Genomic DNA, 23,801 nt, shown 5'->3' on the forward strand with positions numbered 1-23,801 from the left:
ATAGTGTCAATTCTATCTAATCATCTCCTTCTTGTGTCGTGCCATGTCCATGTAAATAAAATCACGGTTAGTGTTCTCCATAGGCTTCGGTCCATTGTTGATCTAATTTCTTTTTTTAAAGACATCGCATGACTTGACATGACATGTGCAGAATACATGGGGTGGGTTGCCATTACCTTCCTCAGCACAGTGGTATCTGACTCACCTGTTTGCACCTATCTGTTGTCCTTAGATCATCCACATAGCTGCACTCGAATAACGTAACTCTTAATACCATAGAATCGTTAATCGGCTAAAGATTCATCCTCCTCCATGGCCATCCTACGCCCTGCTGCCGAAGTCATCAGAGTTACCTTCGCCTAGATGCATGACTTAACTAAGACTAGGGTTACATCCCTCCCAGTGAATTAATGCACCTTCAGATACCAACCTGGAATTTTCTTATGACTCGGCGCGGTACATACAGCGCCTAGCCTTCCCAAATGAAGTATTTTTTATTAGAATTTAAAGTAAATACTTTAATTTTTTTTCTCTGTATACCTAAAATTAATCATAATTTCTATGAAAAAAAATAGTTTATTTTTTTCGAAACTATTCGTCTGTGTAATACAATATACCAGGACTGCTTTCCAGTTGACGACAACAGGGCCCTTTTCAAGTCTAATATTATCAGATTTTTGTAGACTCGTCCTCTTGAATAATCAGATTCTGCCTAGTTTCAGCACTCGTAACCCATCATCAATGTATTGTCTCATCATCTACACGAGAAACTCATTAAATCTTATCCTCGAGTGGCCTTTGAGTCTTAGTAAGCGATGATTTAGTATTACATAAAAAGTAAAAATTTCAGTTTTGTTTTGACGTACAGACGAAAGTTGAGAAATCTGGCGTAGACAAGTATTTTTAATTATCTATTATTAAAATCGGAATAAAAACAAAACTTACTGTACATTTCCAGGTGTAAAATTTATTAGGCGTTCATCTACGGCAGAGCGATTTTGAACAAATACAATTCCACGTCCTTGCTTTTCACAAGTTCCAATTTTTCCTAGACTGTATAAAAGATAATAATAATAACAATAATAATAACAATAATAATAATAATAATAATAATAATAATAATAATAATGCATATAGATATAGATATTAATAGTTATGAAAAAAGTTTCTTCACAATAGTCACATGGTTTCAGATTCAAATAATAATAATAATAATAATAATAATAATAATAATAATACAGTGACGTTGTACTTAGTTCCTAAGGAGTTCAATACTTGGTTCAATTCCAGATGATATAGAGAAACAGTTGAACTCCTTCGGAATCCAGTACAAGATCACCGTACTCCAGAAATCAGTTCTGCTTGGAACAGCAAATATCCTACGCCAGGCGCTTTTCATTTAATTGACACTTTGACTATGCTCACTAGCTTTGGTGTAAAAGCCCGCTCTTGAGTAAAAAAAAAAAAAAAAAAGAATAAAAGAACGGTGTAAAACATCACAGCACCGTGAAGTTAACAAACATAATAATAATAATAATAATAATAATAATAATAATGATAATAATAATAATAATAATAATAATAATAAATAATAATAATAATAATAATAATAATAAACGGATAAACCCATCCAAGCTAGAAGACCGGATGCTGTAAAAATTAACAAGAAAGAAAAGTCCTGCTAAATCGTAGACTTTGCTGTCCCAGCTGACCACGGAATAAATATCAAAGAAAAGGAGAAACGGATCAAATACACAGAGCTAGCCAGAGAGCTGAAAGGGATATGGATGATAAAAAAAAAATCAAGATAGTAGTAGCACTAGGAAAAATTCCGAAAAACTTTGAGAAGAGAATGGGAGAAATTGGAATCAGAGGAAAGGCTGGAAAGATACAACGAATAACAATAATGAAAACAACTGAAATATTAAGGAAAACCCTGGAATGCGGAGACTAATACATGAGCCACATGTGCGAGCCAGACTAGCTACTGCAGAGATAAAAACACGAAACGTTACATGGAACCAAGAACATTGAAGCTACATATCTATAAGTTCTCCATCCTCGCTTTCCTCTTTCTCATTACCCAATCAACTACCCCCAAAGAATGATGCAAAATAACCGAGAAGGTCCAAGGAAGATAGAAAGACTGTGGAGAGATCGCTGACTAGACCTCCGCTGGAAAAGTGCGAAGAGAACTGGTACCTTGGGGAGGCTTATTGCCACTCAAACTCCAGTGGAGACCAATGACCGCTGTTAGCTAGAAATCAATTGTAAGCGGCTGTTGCGATAATGCAAATTTACTTGCAAATATTATTGAAAGAGGTGGAGAGTACTGGAAAATCTGGGGAGACTTGTTGTCACTCAGCTTCCAGGGAACACCACAGATTGTTCTCAAGGAGAAATCCTTTATAACCTGTGTGAAAGTTATAGGCTGGACCAAAGAAGAGCTAAGGCATCTCGAAAAAACCAAAAAAAAAAACCAATAATAATAAAAAAACCCAGGAAACTCATGACTATAAACGATACACTACACCCAAAGGATGATACTGACCGACTATGTGAAAAGGAAAGACGGATGAAGAAGGCTGGTTTGTATAGCAGACTTTGTAAATGACACAAAAAAGGATGAGAAAAATACACAATGCACCCAAAGAATAATTACCACGACAAGAGACACTGAAAAAAGCAAAACAGGGGAAAAAGACAAAAAAAAAAAAGAAAGAAAAACGGGAAGAGAAACGGCTACATAGACGATTCATAAGGATGACAAAAGATGAGACCAACGAAAACATTTGGACATGGCTACAAAAAAGGAAACCTAAACAGAGAATAACAGCTGCACAAGGTAATGCAATTAGAAACAACCACATCAAAGTAAGGATCGACAAGATACAAGAAAACAGCAAATGAAGACTTTGTGGACAAAGAGACGAAACGGTGAACTACATATTAAGCGAATGCAGCAAAATAGCTCAAAAAGGATATAAAAGTAGACACGATCAAGTGAGAAGGCACTACACTGAGAATTATGCTAACAACTGCATTTTGAACACTCTGACAAATGGTACAATCACAAACCAGAAACAATAATTGAAAATGAAAGTCACAAAATTCTATAGGACATGGGTATATAATGAATAAGCTCATTCAAGCCGGAAGATCAGATGTCATAATAGTTTACAAGAAACAAAAATTCCTGCAAGATTGTAGACTTGTTGCCGTTTCAGCAGCCCACAGAATGAAGAGCAAGAAGACAGAGAAGCATACTAAATACCCGTACCTGGCCGGAGAGCTCAAATATATATGGAAGATGAAGATGAAGATGAAGAAAGTCAAAATAACATCACTAATGGCAGGAGCATTAGGAACCAGCCCGAAAAACTTTTGAAAAGATTGGGAGAGATTGGAACCAGAGGGATGACTGAGAAGATACAACGGATAACAATAATGAAAACAGCTGAAATATTAAGGAAAACCCTTGAATGTAGAGACTTACACATATGAGCTACAGGTACAAGCCCGATATATAGAAACTGCCAAAGATATAAAACATAAAGGAACATCACATGAAATCATGAAAACCTGAAACTGTTAATTGTAAGTTAACTCCCTTGTGCCTCTGCCTTCCACTTATCCTTTTCATTTTCCCCTTTTTTTCTTCCTTTTTATTTTACCAATTTTCCTTTTTTCTTCCTTGTGTGTGTGTGTCACCATTAACTGACGCCACACCAAATAATCAAGGAGGGTCAAAGAAGATAGAAAGACCTAGGAGAGAAAGCACTTGCCAGGTATCCTTTGATTGAGTGCAAAGAGGATGGAACCTTAGGGAGGCTTATTACTACCCAAATTCCATTGAAGACCAATGATCGCTGCCAATGAAAATTCAATGGCAAACAGCTGTTGCGATAACGCATATTCATATGAGAAGATTATTGAACTCTAATGAGACTTGCTGTCAATCGGACTCCAGAGAACATTGTTCTCAAAGAGAAATCTTTGATGATGACCTGTGTGACTACTCATAGTAAGTAAATATTAATAATTGAGACCACAACGAACAGCCACTATAAGCGGCTTAAACAGATTGACGAAACAATTCCTTTTCCAATTTTGGAAAAGGCTTGCATGTTAGGAACGGCCAAAGTGTTGAGGTACAACTTGAATGTCTAAAGTCAAAGGAATTGATTCAAGGAAAAAATCCAATTAAAAAACATCCAACAGTTAAGACCACCACCACCAGCAACAACACAACAACAACATCAGTAACAACACTACCACCACCACTTCCAACAATAACAACAATAAAAATCCAAGAAAACGGTAAAGGTAGATTCTACAAACAAAGAGACGAAGCGATGAATCACATAAAAAGTAAATTATCCCAAAAGGAATACAAAAACAAACCAAGGAAGTCTTTTGCCTTCTTCATGTATTGTCACAATTTAGTCTTTATCTGAGGTCATTGGATCTAAGACTGTCCTTAATATTCACATTACACGCCCATTGTATAATTCTCACGTCATTTTCCTGTGTGCAACAAATATCCTGACCCCTCAATGGCCATGGTTCACTTCCATCCTTATCTCATTGTGTACGTATATCTGATAGACTATAACTGGCCGACGGTGATAACGGTCTGATAGACTATAACTGGCCGACGGTGATAACGGTTTTCACATTTACCCCATCCACTCCTGTCTCTTTCAATCGCACAAGTGCCAGTGCCTTCCTGTGTTCCTATGATAATCTAAAAGTAAAAAATCTTCTGGACAATAGCCTCGTTATCCAAATATACTTTCTCCACATCCGAGTTCTCATCCGTAATAGACATTCTTTAATTTACTCCTTCAGTCTAGCATCTCTTAGTAGACAATGTTCTTCTATTTTTTGCCATGGTTATTTCAAATGTTCCCTTTTTTTACGTGACGCTTCTATAACTTCTTTCTTCGGCGAAATAGCGTTGCATTATTAAGCGTTCCTTTGCTCACCATTACAACAATGATCATAAATTATTATAATGATATCCGCAAACGAAGCTAGATTAAAGGGAGGTCATTCTCATATGCTTGGTCAAGAATATGAGAATGACCTTCGATATCAGATCTATAGAAACTTGAAGATTAGTCTTTAAAATAGTTAGGCTTTCAAAAATTGTATTTGACCTTTTCAAAGCGTAACTAAGACTAACTAAGAAGGAACAAGCGTAACTAAGACTAACTAAGAAGGAACACGCAGAATATTATTTAGATATGGTGGATATATTGGATTTTGCCAAAAATATTTTGCGGATTCATCTGATTATATATATATATATATATATATATATATATATATATATATATATATATATATATATATATGAGCAAACAGTTAATAAAATATGTTAAAAAACACTTTGAAATGAGTTAAAAACATATTTAATCTGAAAAGGAAACACTAGATAAATGGATAGTCCTTAATCCTCGGAGTTTCCAAGAAATACTTTCCTTCTCACCAGAGAGTAGGAATTAGCAAAATGCGGGATCGGATTTTGTATGCAGAAGTATTTGTATATATATATACATTTTCAATCAAAATACACTTTTACAGCAAAATTCATGAGTCTTGTTTTTGTCATCTTATAATAAGACTAGCTGACCGCTTGATATTGACGTGTCGTACAATACGCTTACACATGATATTTTAATTTATGCAGATTGTGTATATATTATCATACATTCAATCTTCTATTGATTATTACATATTACGAGAAATAATTTGCCCGGTGGACTAATTCGCATAAATAAATGAATAAATACACAAAAAATAATAATGATAATGGCGTCCATCAAATTCCATCTCTGCTTGTTTACAATATCATGTCAGTTGATATTTTGGCTGACGATGAATGCCCTGGAAAAGGAACTTCTGGTTAATGTTTAATTTTAAAATATGCAAATAAAGCAATGATCTGCAACGATTTTAAATGGTACCTCTTCTTTTATCGTAAATTGAACTAATTCATAAGAAAAAAATTAAAGAAAATTTTAAGGTCAACCGAGCTTAAAGAATCATTCGATCTGTAGTCGAATGATTTACTACTGAGTTACATATCAATAAATCTATTTTTTTTTTTAAAGAATAAATGATTTGCTAAGATTTTATTATTTCCCTAGGCCGGTGTAACGTAAAATATTCTTATGTAAAAAATTATCTATAATAGAAAACAAAAAACCCCAATTATTTTAAAAATCAAATGTTTTCGATTTTCGATAATTGTCGGATGAATTTCTGTACAAAACACATCTAAGAACGCTGCCTGATATATAAATTACCTTTGTGTGAAATTTGCAAAAGATAGGCTCAGCCGTTTCGGAACCTATGAGGATGGAACTCTCTTTTGACATTGATGTTAGAAAAAAGATGAAAGTGAGTTTTGTCCAACAATATTTATGCGATAAAAACGCCATTTTCTCATTTTCAAGTAATTGGTTTTATCGTGTTTGCACGCGAACTCTTCACACACACACACACACACACACACACACACACACACATATATACATACATATATATATATATATATATATACATATATACAAACTTGAAGATAAATCGTCTTCACTTTATATCTGCTAGCAATTTACATTTAAAGATTATACTCACCCTTTCCCAAGAAGTTGGCATAACTTAATAACAGCATCTGGTTGGATGAAATTATTTACACAAACAGGAAAATCAATACCATTCTTCGAATATATGACGTTGCCATTGCGGTGAGTAACTAAAAAATAACAAGATGTTAGCTTTGAAAAAGAAAAAAAAGAAAAAAAGACCCGTAGCAATTTTTTTTTGTTGTATTTTTATATATCAAACTGACGGACCAAGAAAAGAATAAGGATCTCAATTGACATTAACTGAATGAAAAAACAAGAGGACATATTTCCATCGAGACTGGTTTGACTTTCGCCTTCACACACGCAAATGGCTTCTGTAAACAAATATAAATAACCGTTCTTTCTCCAATTTCCGTAACCAAGATTTACTTTTATGTAGAGTGTGCTATATATATATATATATATATATATATATATATATATATATATATATATATATATATATATATATATATATATATATAGTACAAGATTTTGGTGAAATAAAAAGACTTACATTTTTCTCTTATATAACTTTTGTTTATTTCTCATTGGATCTCTTCATTACAGCCGTTTCGTTAATAGGATGACAATTCTATGATTTTATGTTTTCATAGAAATTTTCATCCCATCCACTCGTCAAATGCGATTTCCATCTGATGTCATCAACAAAAAGTTAATTTGTTCATGATAAACCTGGTGTGTTCGTTTGGGAAAAGAAATTCGTTGTTACAGGCCGGCAATCTTAGGTATATATATATATATATATATATATATATATATATATATATATATATATATATATATATATATATATATATATATATATATAAATAGCTCGGCCATCTTGGGTACATATATTGGGTATATATATATACATATATATATAATTATTACTATAATTATTTGAATAACTACAATATATATATAAATTGTTGTTAATTAATAATTATAGTAATAATTATATATATATATATATATATATGATTATTACCATAGTTATTTACTAAATACAATTTATATATATTGTAGTTATTCAAATAATTATAGTAATAATTAGGGGAGGAAAGATATAGTGCGGTACCACAAAACTCTGTAAACAAAATTTCGCGACCAAGATTTATTTTATGTAGAGTGCTTTTTTTATATTTACAAAACACCTGACTTATATTTGCTTGTGCGAATGCCAAGGTCAAACCGATGTTGATCGAAATCTGTCCTTTTGTTCTATCCTTCTTGGGTATATCTCTAAACACACACACTGTCACTATTATATTAGTAGATGCTATAGAAGATGTTGCTTCGTACGTCGACAGTAGAAAGAGATAAATACTCTCCAACATAAAATTAAGAAACCACTAGATAAAATAATAAATGCATGATTAATTATACTATTAGTTTATCCTCGAAGTGATTTACATCATACATTTATATACATGTACATATATATATATATATATATATATATATATATATTTACTTAACATATGTGTATGTATACTTACACGTTAAAAAGAAAAAAGATTCTAGCCATTTCACATTCTAAGAGAATGGCTAAAACGTTGCCCTTCCTGCCCTATATTACATGAATCTCCCATATGAAAAATTTCCTACACATTATCGAAAATAAACACACACACATATTTCATAATTTAATTGTTAAATATATAGAGATTTAAAAAGTATCGGAATCGGAATCAGAATCAGAATCGTTTATAGTATAAGAACCGGGAATTTAGTATGGAATCGCTAATTGCATCCAAATTCAGAAAAATATTGGAACGGTTCCATCATTAATATATAATCGTTCGGACAGGTTAATTTCGGCCACCGATTCCGTAGTCAAGAGGTAGGACTGCCGACTGTCATCACGACGGTTCTAGGTTCGATCCTCGGCTTGGGAGAGGTGTTAGTCTAGCGGCACTGATGAGTTGTGAAACAACGAAACAGGTCTGTATGTCGATGACTAAAATATATTTTATAAAGCTCCCCTCTTTGGTAGAGCACTCTCGTAAATTATCTTACTCGCTACTTAATTTAGCTGAAATAATGCGAAGCTCGCGATTTGTTTACAAACAAACGTTTGAGCCCTCTACGAGTAGCGGACGGATGTTTATTTAAATAATCGTTCGGACAGGTTAATTTCGGCCACCGATTCCGTAGTCAAGGGGTAGGACTGCCGACTGTCATCACGACGGTTCTAGGTTCGATCCTCGGCTTGGGAGAGGTGTTAGTCTAGCGGCACTGATGAGTTGTGAAACAACGAAACAGGTCTGTATGTCGATGACTAAAATATATTTTATATATATATATTCTATCTCTATCTATTCTTCTATCTTCTTCTATCTATCTATCTATCTATCTTCTATCTATCTATCTATTTATCTATCTTCTATCTATCTTCTATCTTCTTCTATTCTATCTATCTTCTGTTCTATCTATCTTCTATCTATCTTCTCTCTTCTATTCTATCTATCTTCTATCTTCTTCTATTCTATCTATCTTCTATTCTATCTATCTATCTTCTCTATCTCTTCTTCTATTCTATTTATCTTCTTTCTATCTATCTATATAAATAAAATTTATCTATCTTCTTCTATTCTATCTATTCTATTCTTCTATTCTATCTATCTTCTATCTTATTCTCTATCTTCTCTATCTATCTTCTTCTATTCTATCTATCTTCTTCTTTCTTCTTTTTCTATCTATCTTCTTCTTCTATCTATCTTCTTCTCTTCTTCTCTTCTTCTTCTCTTCTCTCTTATCTTCTTCCATCTATCTATCTATTCTATCTATCTTCTATCTATATAAATAAAATGAACTCATTTTTTCTTCTCTTCTATCTATTCTTTTATCTATCTTCTATCTTCTTCTATTCTCTTCTATCTTCTATTCTATTCTATCTATTCTTCTATCTGTCTATTCTATTCTTCTATCTTCTATCTATCTTCTTCTATTCTTCTATCTATCTTCTATCTATCTTCTTCTATTATTCTTCTATTCTTCTATATAAATAAAATGAACTCATTTTTTCCCGTGTGATTTTGACCTTAATAGGATAAAAAATCAAGACATTTCATGCAAATGCAATATGCACGCATTGCAGCACAATATCTCTGGTGTGTTATGGGCCTATTATCTATCCACTTCCTCGATATTCTTAGATCCCTATATTTTTCCTGCTGAGACTCCACGGCCAAGTTTGATTCAAATCAATGGAAGTTGTAACATCTTTTCTCTCGATTACATTCATCCTACCCCCGCGACCACTTAACACCGGTGCGGATACGTCCACAAGGGACATTACGAGGAAACACCGGTTGCAGTTCGTAGTTGCTTAAAAAAATGGATTGGCATGATACCGTCTGTTGAAACGCAAGTTTCAATTTCAGCGAATCCAGTGGTTACTTATGCCATTTCTTTCTTTTCTTTTTTTAAAAAAAACATTTTATTCTTTTTTTAGGGGGGGGGGTCAGCGAACCTAACGGTTGCTTATACCATCTTTTTCTCTTTTTTTGCTTCCTTTTTCATTTACTAAATCCGTGCTCCTCCGCAATATAACTACAGTTTATATAGAGAAAATCGCGTCCATTACATAAACAAAAAAATGAAACGAACTAACATTGGATTCCAAGTTTTACATCTAACTCTATCCGTCTGCAACTATTAATTGCGTATCCAACTGTGCTTATACCATGTTCCTTTCTTTTTTCGACATAGCCTCAGCGATTAAAACTTCCCAGCCAACATTCAGGTAAATACAGTTTTACATGCAGCCGATTTCCACGTATATGGAGTTTTTCCTTTTTTTGTTTTTCTTTTTTGTATTTTCTTGATTTACCGTGATTTCCAGTAAAGCTTGGATCGGGCGACATCGGCAATCATCGGTGTAAGCCGCGAGCGTTCTTCACTTTCTGAAACGATTACTTTTTATTCCTTTTATTATATTTTTTCTTCTGTTATGTTTACTGTAATTTTTTAGGTGATATTAAGCGGAAGAGGTGACTTCTTCCTTTCCAATTAGTTACTTATTCATTATTTATTTTTTTTACATTCGCTTTACGGAAGTTTCATTAGCCCAATTAAAGAAACGCTATATAAATAGAAGCAGACGGCATTCGAATTGGAAGAAAGCGACTATGACAGCGATGCATACACACGTTTACTTAAACACGCATCGTGTGTTAAGGATGGTTTCAAACTCCGACTACAACGAAGACATCTATACAATAACAAAATTATACTAAAACAACAACAAATAAAAACCGGTGTACTTTCACCAATTATACGGTTGAAAAATCGATTATTGGAGATAAAAAAACAAAAGTTCTGTGGATAAATATTTGGCATAAACAAAACAACAGCAGCAGCAACAACAACAACAACAACAACAACAACAACAACAACAACAACAACAACAACAACAGCAACAACAACAACAGCAACAACAACAACAATAACAAAAAATGAAATACTAAAATGAAATACTAAAATGAAATACACATTTTCATTTCACAGGCCATGTTTCTTTCTGTTTTTTTTTGTGTTTGTTTCTTTCTGTTTTTTTTTGTTTCTTTCTGTTTTTTGTTGTTGCTTTCTGTTTCTTTTTTTGTTTTTTACTATTTGCATTTGCATTTTTCCCGTATTGTTGGAGATAAAAAAATTATAATTATTTCTGTTCATAAATCTTTTGCAAATACAAAACAACAAAAAACAACAAAAGAATTTCAATGCTTAATGGGAATTCACAAGAACCTAGAATGGACTTTTCTGGATGGCCGAGCTATTAACGTCGCACGTTCTTTTTTTCACACTATATTTTCCTCAAAGCTCCGTGTTTGATCCTTCCTACTTACCAACCATAACTTTTTTTTTAATTCCCCTCCACCCCGGAAACAAACACCCGGGCAACAATTTCTTCTTCTTTTTTTTTCGATTTACCCAAAACCACACACACCTCGAAACACCCGGGGGGCAGCGCTGGGTATCCCCGCTAGTATATATATATATATATATATATATATATATATATATATATATATATATATATATAAAGATAAAGGTTTTTTGCGGTACAAAATTTTATCAACGTTTTAAAAAGGATAAGTGGAGTCATTAGAATTTGGGGGGAGATCGATGTAGGGAGATTTTTTTTTATTTAAATTTTGTCCGAAATATGGACGATATATCACGCACGGGTTATTCATTCATTGAATTCATCCCGTGTAGTTTTATCATTTTTTTTTTGTTTCACTCCTCCTTTCGCCTCCATTTTTCAATTGTGTAAATTGTTTTATTCTAATCCCTGCTGACGTAATCTCATGACAAGGGTTGGACGAAAGGTACCACGGGGTTCTTTTTGTTTTTTAGTCGAATAGTCTTTTGACTATTTTTTAGTGTCTATTTTTTTCCCCTGCATCGATCTTCCCCCAAATTCTAATGACTCCACTTATCTTTTTTAAAACGTTAATATATATATATATATATATATATATATATATATATATATATATATATATATATATATATATATATATATAACTCTCTGAAAAGTAATGAATTTTTGTTAATCCCAACGTTTTTTTTTTCATTTCTGATTGTTCACAAAACCTGTGCTAACACACACACACACACACACACACACACACACACACACACACACACACACACACACACACACACACACACACACACACACACATATATATATTGGAACGATTCCAGCATTAATATATATATATATGTGTGTGTGTGTGTGTGTGTTAATTTTAGATAACGTGGTAGCACAGGTTTTGTGAACAATCAGAGCATGCTATGAAAACAAACAAACAAACAAACAAACAAACAACAAAACGTTGGGATTAACAAAAATTCGTTGCTTTTCAGACAGTTCATTGACCTGCGAATGGAAATGGAAAAACGATCAAATTTCCTAGTTTTCACTAAGTTTCGGTTGTTGGCGGAACCTTTCATACCATGTTATCTAAACTGTAATATTCATAAATAAATATTGCACTCTAATAATATAATAGAGCACTCTATCGAATTTTGTTCGACTAAGCAACACTAAATCACACGCACACAGACATACATGATAAAACCATAAAATAAAACTGATATTATGTATTAAAAATGGAAATGTGGAAGACCTAAAACTCAACATTTCATCCTCCATCAAGTGAATAGAAGCATTCTTTTCATGTCATAGATGCACCACGTCGTATTTCCACTATTGTCTGTTATGTCTTATTTAGTTATCTTGAAAAAAAAACTTGAAATAAGTACGACCACTGGTTTACCTTTTTTCATTTTCCGCGCGCGCACACACACACACACACACACACACACACACACACACACACACACACACACACACACACACACACACACACACAGAAGGAAGACCCAACGCTTCCCATGATTGAACGATCTCATACTTATATTGTCATCGAAATCGGTGCAATTGCTCATTTTTCAATCAAATCGATTGGTTGTTTGTTCTAATTGGGGACCCACCGCCGTACATCGAGAAGAAACTTCACATGCCTTCCCTCAGTGACTTAGTCCACAATACATTGTGGTCTATATTGCACTGTAGAGAACATACTGTTAATCTTATACAATTATTTTATATATGATAGCTCAAATTAAAGTTTCAAATGCAAAAGTCAAGTATCATGCTTTAATTGTACTCTTACCACAAACATTCAGTTCGAACGCGCTCCTGTCATATCAAAGAACCTAATGTTGATTTTATATGTCCGGCCTTTCGGCTTGTGTATTAATAAAACTTATCAAATGCCCTTTTGATATGAGGCTGTATAAGGTGTTAACTTTGATCAAAATCGCCCGTTACTCTTTTCATCGGATTATTTTGATTATGGGTACTTATCGAAGACATTCCGATAGGAAAATAATCTAAGTACACGGCTAGGCACAAAAATGCCCTAGTGTGAAATTTCATAAGAATTAGCCCAGCTGTTTTCGAGTCCATAGGGAACGAATTCACACAGTTACAAATTTCCTTTTACATAATATTATATATATATATATATATATGTATATATATATATATATATATATATATGATTAGTTTTTTTGGAAAAAGAATTCCAGCAGAGTGCTCAATTAAAAGGAAAATCCAAATTTTAAGAGCGTACTTATATTTTGTGTACAGAAAGTTGTTAGTTGAGACAGGTCATTGGTACCGTCGGTTTCAAGCCCGATAATAAGGCCCGTTTAAGGTATCCTTATCGAGCTCTCTTCAGCCAATATTCGTCTCTAATTAGTTAGAGACGAATATTGGCTGAAGAGAGCTCGATAAGGATACCTTAAACGGGCCTTATTATCGGGCTTGAAACCGACGGTACCAATGACCTGTCTCAACTAACAACTTTCTGTACACAATATATATATATATATATATATATATATATATATATATATATATATATATATATATATACGAGCAAACCTTTAATAAAATACTTTGAAATGAGTTAAAAACATATTTAATCTGAAAAGGAAGCACTAGATAAGTGGATAGTCCTTAATCTGCGGAGTTTCGAATAAATACTTTCCTTCTCATCAGAGGATAGGAATTAGCAAAATGTAGGATCGGATTTTGCATGCAAAAGTATTTGCTGAAACAACAAGTAAGTCAAAGATCTTACTTGATAACAAAAAAGTGAAGCAGAGGGAATATGGTGAAGAAAATTTTTGCATGCGAAATCCGATCCCGCATTTTGCTAATTTCTACTCTCTGATGAGAAGGAAAGTATTTCTTCGAAACTCCGCGGATTAAGGACTATTCACGTATCTAGTGTTTCCTTTTCAGATTAAATATGTTTTTAACCCATTTCAAAGTGTTTTTAAACATGTTTTATTAACTGTTTGCTCGTATTATAAGCTCTATCTCCTATTTGGTTTTATCGAGCTTTTACATCTGGCTGAGATAACATCATAAGTATTAATTCTTTAATATTTATAATATACTTTAATTTTACCATCTTCGATCATTTTGGTAAATTTAATTATAATTTTTATTATATATATATATATATATATATATATATATATATATATATATATATATATATATATATATGTGTGTGTGTGTGTGTATGTGTGTGTGTGTGTGTGTGTGATTTTAGAGAATGCGAAGTTTGAAAAACATTTCTTGAGAGGTGCGAGCCAAAAAAAGTTGGGAACTGCCCTATAATTTATTTTTTTTTCTTCATTTCATCTACTTATTTCAGTCTAATGTAAATTACCGTTTTCTATTCAGTAGTAATGCTATTCCTGATCTGCACATTTTTCTTGCCTTTGCATATCTAAAAAGATATAGACTATCGAAACATCATATGAACTGACAAAACACTTCACTAATAAAACAATTTTGGTAAATTTAATTGTAATTTTTATTATATATATATATATATATATGTATATATATATATGTGTGTGTGTGTGTGTATGTACTTGTGTTTGTATATTGTATATGATTATAACATTGTTTTATTAGTGAAGTGTTTTGTCAGTTCATATGATGTTTCGATAGTCTATATCTTTTTAGATATGCAAAGGCAAGAAAAATGTGCAGATCAGGAATAGCATTACTACTGAATAGAAAACGGTAATTTACATTAGACTGAAATAAGTAGATGAAATGAAGAAAAAAAATAACGAAGAAAAAGGATCGAAGTTATAGGGCAGTTCCCAACTTTTTTTGGCTCGCACCTCTCAAGAAATTTTTTTCAAACTTCGCATTCTCTAAGATTTATAATCTGTCCAAAGGTTTGTTTTGCGAATTTCGACTGATATTTTATCAAAATAAAATCGTGACTTTTTTTAAATATAATTTGCAAGGAAAAATACATAATTAGATAGTAGAGTTTTCGTTTATTTATTTGCGGACTGTTATCCACATCTTCATAGTTGTTGTTGTTGGCTCACTATATTTTGGTCAACTCATTCTCTGGCCTGCTTTGGGTAGGATTGAAACCACTATCTTCAGACAATGCTCACTTGGAACCATAGAGATTCAACGCCTCTATTCACTTCGCTACAGTTTCAGGTGAGCATAGTCTGAAGCAGGCCAGAGGATTAGTTGGCCAAAACGTGATTAGACAACAACAACAACAACAACAACAACAACAACAACAACAACTATGGAAAACAGTAATTACTGGGGATACAGTTACGAGATTCGGCATTCCTATCCCGTCACGCTTAACCAGGTCACAGGAATAGTTGTTCGAAACGTAGTGAAACAACTACAACAACTGTGAAGATGAGAATAACAGCCCGCAAATAAATAGATATACATATTACTTATCTCAAAGGATTCTAATAAAAAATAATATTTAATAGAGTCTTAGTATTATATACATATTCTAAAAAAAAAAAAACACCAGTTACCACGCAGTGATGCAGCAGCAGAATTTGTTTAATATCGTTAACGAACACATTAAGTTTATGACCTAATTTTTTAGGACATTCTGAACTCTTGGTTAAATGCATAGTTTGATTAAATCTCTTCGGCCACGTATTTAATAGCCATTTAATAACAATACTTAATCCTAAAATGAAAGCAAGAAATTAATACACTACAAATGAAAACAAAACAAATAAACAAACAAAAAACAAACAAACAAACAAACAACAACAACTAAAAAAACACAAAAGAGTAACATATAGCTAATACCCTATTTTTATCTGCCATTTTCTCGAACTTTCTGGAATCTCGTCTCGAACCCCCAAGTGGTGCGAGCACCCCAGGTTGGGAACCTGTATTGTAGGAGAAGGCGAAACCAAAAGGTACTAGAAATGTGACTTACGACAATTGAATTCATCATTGTAGCAGTTACGGACAAGATCACATCGTTGACTCTGTGGTATACAGCCATTGTTTGAACAGGAAAACGTGTCATTTCCGCACTCTGCCATAAAAAGAATGGTACATGAATTTTTAGATAACATTTTCGTTCATCTGGTTTACAACATATCAACCCTTCAGTTCCTAATTTAAACTAGAAGATTAAAAAACGAATGATAACGAAAATGCAATGTAAACTGAATACAATTGAATGCAACCGTATACACTGCTGATCAAAAATTTAAGACCACTTAAAAATCTTTAAAAAGAAACCTTATTTTTTAGGATAGATTTTAAACTCTTCCGACTTAAGGTTACTACTACTACAATCTAAAAGGTTATGGAAACAAAAAGGTACATTCTAAAAATTTTATTTAAAAATTTGCATTTTTATTAAATTAAGCTTTTTATGCATGATCAAAATTATAAGACCAAGAGTATAAATGGTTAGATTTATGATAATTGTAATGTTTTTAGTTCAGTTAGAGATTAGCAATCACTGTGTAAAGGTGTTACCATGCCTAAAGCAAGAAAACTAACTGAAGTTGGGCGCTCTCGAATTCTAGGATTCCATGAGCAAGGTTTGCCACAGCGAGCGATAGCAGGTAAGTTAAATCGCAGTAAAACTGTTATTTGCAACTTTCTAAAGCACACTTAGAATTATGGAAAAGCAAAATCCTTTGGTAGCCCCCCCCCCGATTTCTCCTGTATTAAGTAGGAGAATCAGATGGGTTGATATGAATGACAGAGGACTTTCTTCTAGCCAAATTAAGGCGGTTACAGACGCTGATTACAGTCCAATAACTATCAGACGACACTTACAACAAAAAGGACTGGTAAATAAAAAGCATAAACAAATTCCTCGATTGCTTTCACGTTACAAAGTGGACCGCTTAAGATTTGGTCGTGAATACAAAACCTGGGAGGTTGAGAAGTGGATGAAAGTCCTGTTTTCTGATGAAAAATTCAATTTAGCTGGTTATGATGGCTTCCAGCGATATATATATTTTTTTAAATTCAATTTTCACCCCCAAACAAGGCACAACGCCACTTTGAAGCAGGGGGCTACTATCAGGGACTTAATTAGCAGGGTCATTATGAAGGGAGATGAGTAGAAAGATCTTTGTTCACATTACACTTGAACTTCTGCATATCAGTACAGTTGGGAAAGCAGAATACTGGAAGGGAGTTCCAAAGACCCGCAGTTCTGGGGAAGAAACTATTGGAGTAAAAGGCTTTCTTGCACCTAGGGATCTCTACTGATGAGACTTAGTAGCTTGTCGGGTTTGTCGGGGGTAGTTACGTCGGGTAGGTACAAGTGTTTGCAGTTCGTCAGAGCATTCACCATTAAAGTATTTGTAGAACAGGCAGAGGGATGCAAAATCTCGTCGATGGGCCAGAGGTTGAAGCCTAGATGACAGTTCAGGACCTATCAGGTTGGCGACTCTCTTTTGATCCCCTGTCCAGGAGCGAGAGACAATCAGCAGATGCACCAGCCCAGATGTGACAACAGTACTCCATATATGGGCGAATGGTGGCTTTATAGAGGTATAGGATACTGTCAGGCGTAAGTAGTTTTCTAGCACGGTAGAAGAAGCCTACCTTCCTTGCAGCAGCCTTGGCAATGCTCTCAATGTATCTATTCCAGTTCATATTCCCTGTAAACGTTAGGCCGAGGAGTTTAAAAGAAGTACTTTAGGCAGTGTTCTTGGCCATTGCTATTGGTGGTAGAGAAGGTTTCTTGTAGTTATTGAAGGAAACAAGCTTAGTCTTAGCAGCATTGAATGTGACCATCCATTTTTGTCCCCATTCCACTACAGATTGGAGGTCATCCTCTAGTGTTTCTGCAATTTCCTTGGATATGTGTTCATTTGTTTTCCCCTCATATCTGTTATAGAGCGTGGTGTGATCGACAAATATACCCATCTCTGAAACAATTTTATCAGGGAGGTCATTTATGAATATCAGGAATAATAGAGGTCCGAGAATAGACCCCTGAGGTACTCCCGCATTTATGTCATATTGTTTAGATGTACGACCGTTAAGGACAACTTGGATTTTTCTCTTACTTAAGAAGGATTTAATTACATTATGAATTCTTCCAGTGATTCCATATGATCTAATTTTCCTTAGAAGACCATCGTGCCATACCCTGTCAAAAGCCTTAGATATATCAAGGGCTACCGCTCTAGCCTCCCCTGTTTTGTCCAATGAACGGTATATACGTTCAGAAACTACAGTTAAGATATCTGCTGTTGAACGGGCTTGCCTGAATCCATATTATTTGTCAGGAGTTTAGCAGCTGTTAGGTGCTGGACTAGGGCTTAATTAACTAAGGACTCAAATATTTTGGCGAAAAGCGGGAGGAGGTTAATGGGGCGATAATTTAGTGGGCCAGTTCTTTCACCAGAATTCTTGAAGACTGGTACAACAGAAGCGGTTTTCCAGCAGTCGGGAAAGCAAGATTCGTTAAGGCATTTATTGTAAAGTTTGGAGAGAACTGGAGCAACCTCGGCAGAGCAATTTTAATAGCACAGCCGGGATGAGATCTGGTCCACATGCTTTTGAGGTGTCTAGGTTTTTTTTATAATAGCATGTTCCTGAGAAGGGGTGATTTTCAAGTCGTCTAGTGTGGCGTCTGTTCGCAGAGGGAAATCAAGGAGGGAGTGGTGTACCGGGTTCAATGTGGAGTTTGAAGCAAACCGACTGGCAAGCAGATTAGCCTTGTCAGTTGCCGCGCAAGCAACCTCATGATTGTTTGATAGTGGGGGAATAGTTGACTGTCCATTATTTCCTACGCTGCTGTAGATTTTCCAAAAATCCTGGGTTCCTAATTTCAGTGCTTCGATGCGTTTTCTGGTGGTTTCAGAGAAATCTGTCTTAGCTGTCTCTATCACTCTCTTACAATTATTTCTAGCTTCTATATACTTCTGTTCATTTGAGCTGGACTTATGTCGGTTGAATCTGCAGAACGCATGCTGCCTTTGACAAATGGCAGCTGCACAAGCAGAAGTAAACCATTGGGGAGAGTGGGGCTTGCTATAGAATTTCCGTGCGGGAACATGTGCTTCAATTGCAGTTTTGAACCATTCAGTGGTCTCATTTGCACAGTGTTCCGCTGGAAGAGTAAAGATATTTTGCTATGGGGCATCTCTGATGAGTTTCCTGATGGCTTCCCAATCAGCCTTTTTTTAATACCTCGTTGTTTTGAGTAGTGGGTCTTCAGTTTTAGGGCAAGAATTTAGGCTGAATCTACCATTATCACAGCGTGCTCAGCATTCCCGAGTGGGTTGTGGGCATTTGTTGTACAGTCATCGGGAACCTTGCCAGAAAGAGATCTAGAAGTGAGGCATGTTGATCTTGCTGGTCTGGGAAACGTGTCGGAAATGTAACCAACTGAGATAGGGAATGGAATATAGAGAAGCTATGTATTGTGCTACCATCTACGTCTGTGTGATTAGAGAATCCTAGCCAGTTACTGTGGTGGACATTGAAGTCACCAAATATATGTACTTATGCGGTAGTATCGAGGGAGAGTGTTATATCTATATTGTCTGAGACTGAGAGCGGTAGAGAAAATACAAGTAGCTAATATTGTGTTGCATATTTAGTCTGAAGCACATAAAGGCCTGGTCGTCTGATTCTAGTTTTATTTCTCTAGTCAGGGGGAGGGTGTTACGAATATAGACTCCAAGCCCATGCATATGTCTGTCCGAGTCCTTACGGTAGAGTGGGAGATAACCAGGCATGTTAAAGTGGTTAGAGGGAATGGAGGAGTGAAGGTTAGTTTCACTTAATGCTAAGATATACGGGATGTTTACAATGAGAAATGACTCAACATCATCTAAGTTAGTTCTAAGCCCGCAGATATTCGTAAATGTAAGCCTCAAGGGAGGAGGCAGGTTGGTTTTCTTTGAGTTTGGTTCTGGTTTAAACGTAACTTTTGCTTGAGCTGTCATTTCATTTTATTTAAAAGTTTCAGTTAGGGTGAGTGAGTGAGGGGTGTTGGACAAGTAGTTGTGCAGAATACCAGACATGCAATACAAGTAGACCATCAGCTGTCTTCACCCACAGGATAGTGGCCTCAGGAAAGCCCACCGGGGATGAGTGCAGGGTCCCTTTCCATGCGCGACATGGCACTACAAACATCCCGATATTATACAACTGTTGATGGAGCAGCCGCTCTAAGCGCTACCAAAGAGTTAGGGCACCTGTACTATCAGTCGGAAACAGCAGCCAGGAACTGTCAATCCGGTACCCTCAATCCATTAGAAGGAGTATTAAAGCCAGGCGATAGACAGAGCCTATCTCCTCCTTAAGCAGTTTAGGTTTGCCAACCGGTGATTTGTTTGAGTCACCAGCTCTAGGAAGGTTGTCGTCCAGGACTGAAGAGGCTTCCCTCCTCTAGGTTTAGCTTCAGAGTTTTCCTTCTCCTAGACGGATGACCTGGGAAGATCTACGAGTCCATCAGCTCCGAGGGAGTTCGCCCTGCGCCTAGGTCCTAATCCAGGTATTTCTGCGACCCCGCATGGGTAGTTAATATTAATTAGTTATTTAGATTAATATCTACTTAAAAAATCGGGTATTTAGGATAACTTCTACAGAAAATTTTCACTCCTCAAACGTGGTTAAAAAAGGACATTACTATGCTTTCCATTTTTATTTTTACTGGGAGAGGGTATAGATAAAAATTCATGCAGTGGAAGCAACTAAATTTGCAACAGCATTGGATTGAGAGTGGCGAGTTAATGTATGGTTAGATATAGTTTTGTAAGTTTAGGAATGTATGGTTAGATATGGTTTAGTAAGTTTAGGAGTGTATGGTTAGATATGGTTTAGTAAGTTTAGGATTAGGATAAAGTGTTAAAGTATGATTTACTTGCTATTAGAAATTATGATTTGGTGCCCAAACTGAATATTTAGTATGACTGAAAGATAAGATATATGCTCAGTATAGATACAAGAGAACATGATATGGAGTACCATTATACCTGATAGATATAGGATATTGCGTATTCTGTAAGTATAGTTTAATATAGATGGATGGATAAGTAGCATGTTTCATTGTATACGAATGCATGGACTTTTAGACAATTTGAGTAAGTTGCCTTCAGACTTCAACGAAGGAGGATGACTTCGCCTTTCTCTTAACATCCGGAAGTTTGTATTTCAATGAGTAAAGGTTGCTGCTCATTATAGATTACTTTAAATCTATGTATAATACTATGGCTGGTAAGTATTTACTTAGAAGCTTAGTTATGGGTTAGAAGTTATAATCAGGAGCATGCCTAGGAAATCTTTAGGTGTTAATGGGTATCGATTTACCAGTCTGTTAGGGTCAAGGGCAGAGAGCAAGGACCCCTTTAAGTTACGTGAAACGGATTAGATTAGTGGTAACTTAGGAAATAGAGCAGTTTGATTTGTTAGTGATCAGGAGAAAGAGAATTTAAGTAAAAAAAGAAAAGGTTTGTCATGCAAAACAGACAAGGCAGTCATCTTGGAGGTAAAGTACCTATAGGATGTACTTAGTATACAAGCAGCGGTATTTTGCAGTTTTGAGAGGAATTTTAGGTACAATAGTTTCATGATTTATTGTACAAGTCCGTATTCTAGGCCAGGGACGAATAACTTCTAATATTGTAACTGGGTTTATCTAATTTTAAAAGTAGTTAAATAGAGTATTATGAGGTGTTCTACTTAGCTTAGGGATAGAATTAAAATTTAAGGTAATATTCAAAGTGATATAAGGAATTTCATGAGGATTAGATATATGATCACTGGATGTTGAACTGCTCAGGAGAATTTTTGTATCTATTCAGAAGAATGTCTTGGTAGTTATAAGATTTGAGAAATTAAGAGTCTGAGGATACAGAAACTTGTGAGCTGATGAGGATTCAGTATAGCGATTATATATAGGTAGAAAGGTGGTTTAGTTTAGTACGCACGTATTGTACATATTAAGTATACTGCTTCAGTTCTACCCTCTATCGTAAAAGAAAATCCGTTTGTATTTCAGTTGGCAATTTTATCAAGAGAGAAAATTTAAAACAGAGCTTATCTATTTTTTAATGATATCAGTTTACAGACAATTGTACAGACTGAAAACATGCCTCTTGAAATTTTTTCCATACGTCATAGTGGTGGAGGGTTCATAATGGTATGGAGGTACTTTTTCTTACAGAGGGACAATGGAGCTCCAGGTGGTGCAGGGTCGTTAGACAGCAGCTGGTTATGTTAGCATGCTACAAAAAGCATCTTTGATGATGGAGGATCATCGTTTGTGTGGGGATGGATGGTTATTCCAACAGGATAATGCTGCACCGCAATCCACACTGCAAGACGGACTTTAAGCTTTCTACAAGAAAATGGAGTCCATTTCTTGGGACATTCTGCATGCTCACCGGACTTGAACCCAATTGAAAATGTTTGGGGGTGGATGACAAGAGAGGTTTATCGAAATAGCAAACAATATTCAACAAACAATGAACTTTGTGAAGCCATTTTCAGAAACTAGAACAGGATCCTCGCGCACCTTAATGGGCACCATTATTTCTAGCATACCCCAAAGAATTTTTGAAGTCATCAAAAGCAGTGGAGGTAGAACTCGTTATTAAGTTTGATTGTTGAATGTTTTCAAACACTTTTCACACACTTTTTGTACAATTTAATAGAATTTTTGTCTCTGGTCTTATAATTTTGATCATATGCAAAAAGCCTAATCTATATATCTATAAAAGTGAACGCGTGTGTGTGTGTGTCTGTCTGTATGTGTTGCTGTGTACATTTCCATACGCAATAACTCTGTAAATTTTTAGTCTACAGACTCAAAATTTGATATACAGCGTACTGAGATTTGGAAAAATCTATGGGATCATTTTTCGGCCAGAAATTTTGCTGTTAAGGGGTCAAAGTTCAACAATTTGACCTTTGAGAACTCTACCAAACTCCTCCGATAATTTGGGTTCTAAACACTTGAAATTTTAGATATAGGTTCCTTGGACGTGGATCTACTTAATAACACAATTTGAGCCAAAACAATAAATTTTAAGGAGTTATAATAGGGTCAAAGTTAAAATATTGACCGTTTTTTTTTCTCAGCATACACCTCCAAACACCGGGCAACACCGGGCAACACCGGTCAACACCGGGCACCCATGCTAGTTTAATAAAAATGTAAATTAAAAAAATAAATCTTTGGAATGTAGCTTTTTGTTTCCATAACCTTTTAGAGTGTAGTATTGGTAACCTTAAGTCGGAAGAGTTTAAAATCTATCTTTTAAAAAGCTTTT

At 34.8% G+C, this 23,801-nt stretch overlaps 1 protein-coding gene across 2 annotated transcripts in view; it reads right to left on the minus strand.

Moving 5' to 3' along the window:
* Positions 1 to 23,801, minus strand: part of LOC145294021 (brain-specific serine protease 4-like) — a 79,164-nt gene that overhangs the window by 25,230 nt on the left and 30,133 nt on the right. For both annotated transcript variants that reach the window (XM_080140985.1, XM_080140984.1), the window contains 3 exons: positions 16,475 to 16,576; positions 6,646 to 6,763; positions 946 to 1,053 (listed from right to left, as the gene is read on the minus strand). In XM_080140985.1, coding sequence (XP_079997111.1) covers positions 946 to 1,053; positions 6,646 to 6,763; positions 16,475 to 16,576 — 328 coding nt within the window. The remainder of the gene's footprint in view (positions 1 to 945; positions 1,054 to 6,645; positions 6,764 to 16,474; positions 16,577 to 23,801) is intronic.

Source organism: Euprymna scolopes, chromosome 15 (genome assembly GCF_053919585.1).
Source record: "Euprymna scolopes isolate OS-2025 chromosome 15, ASM5391958v1, whole genome shotgun sequence".
NCBI classification, from domain to species: Eukaryota; Metazoa; Mollusca; class Cephalopoda; order Sepiida; family Sepiolidae; genus Euprymna; species Euprymna scolopes.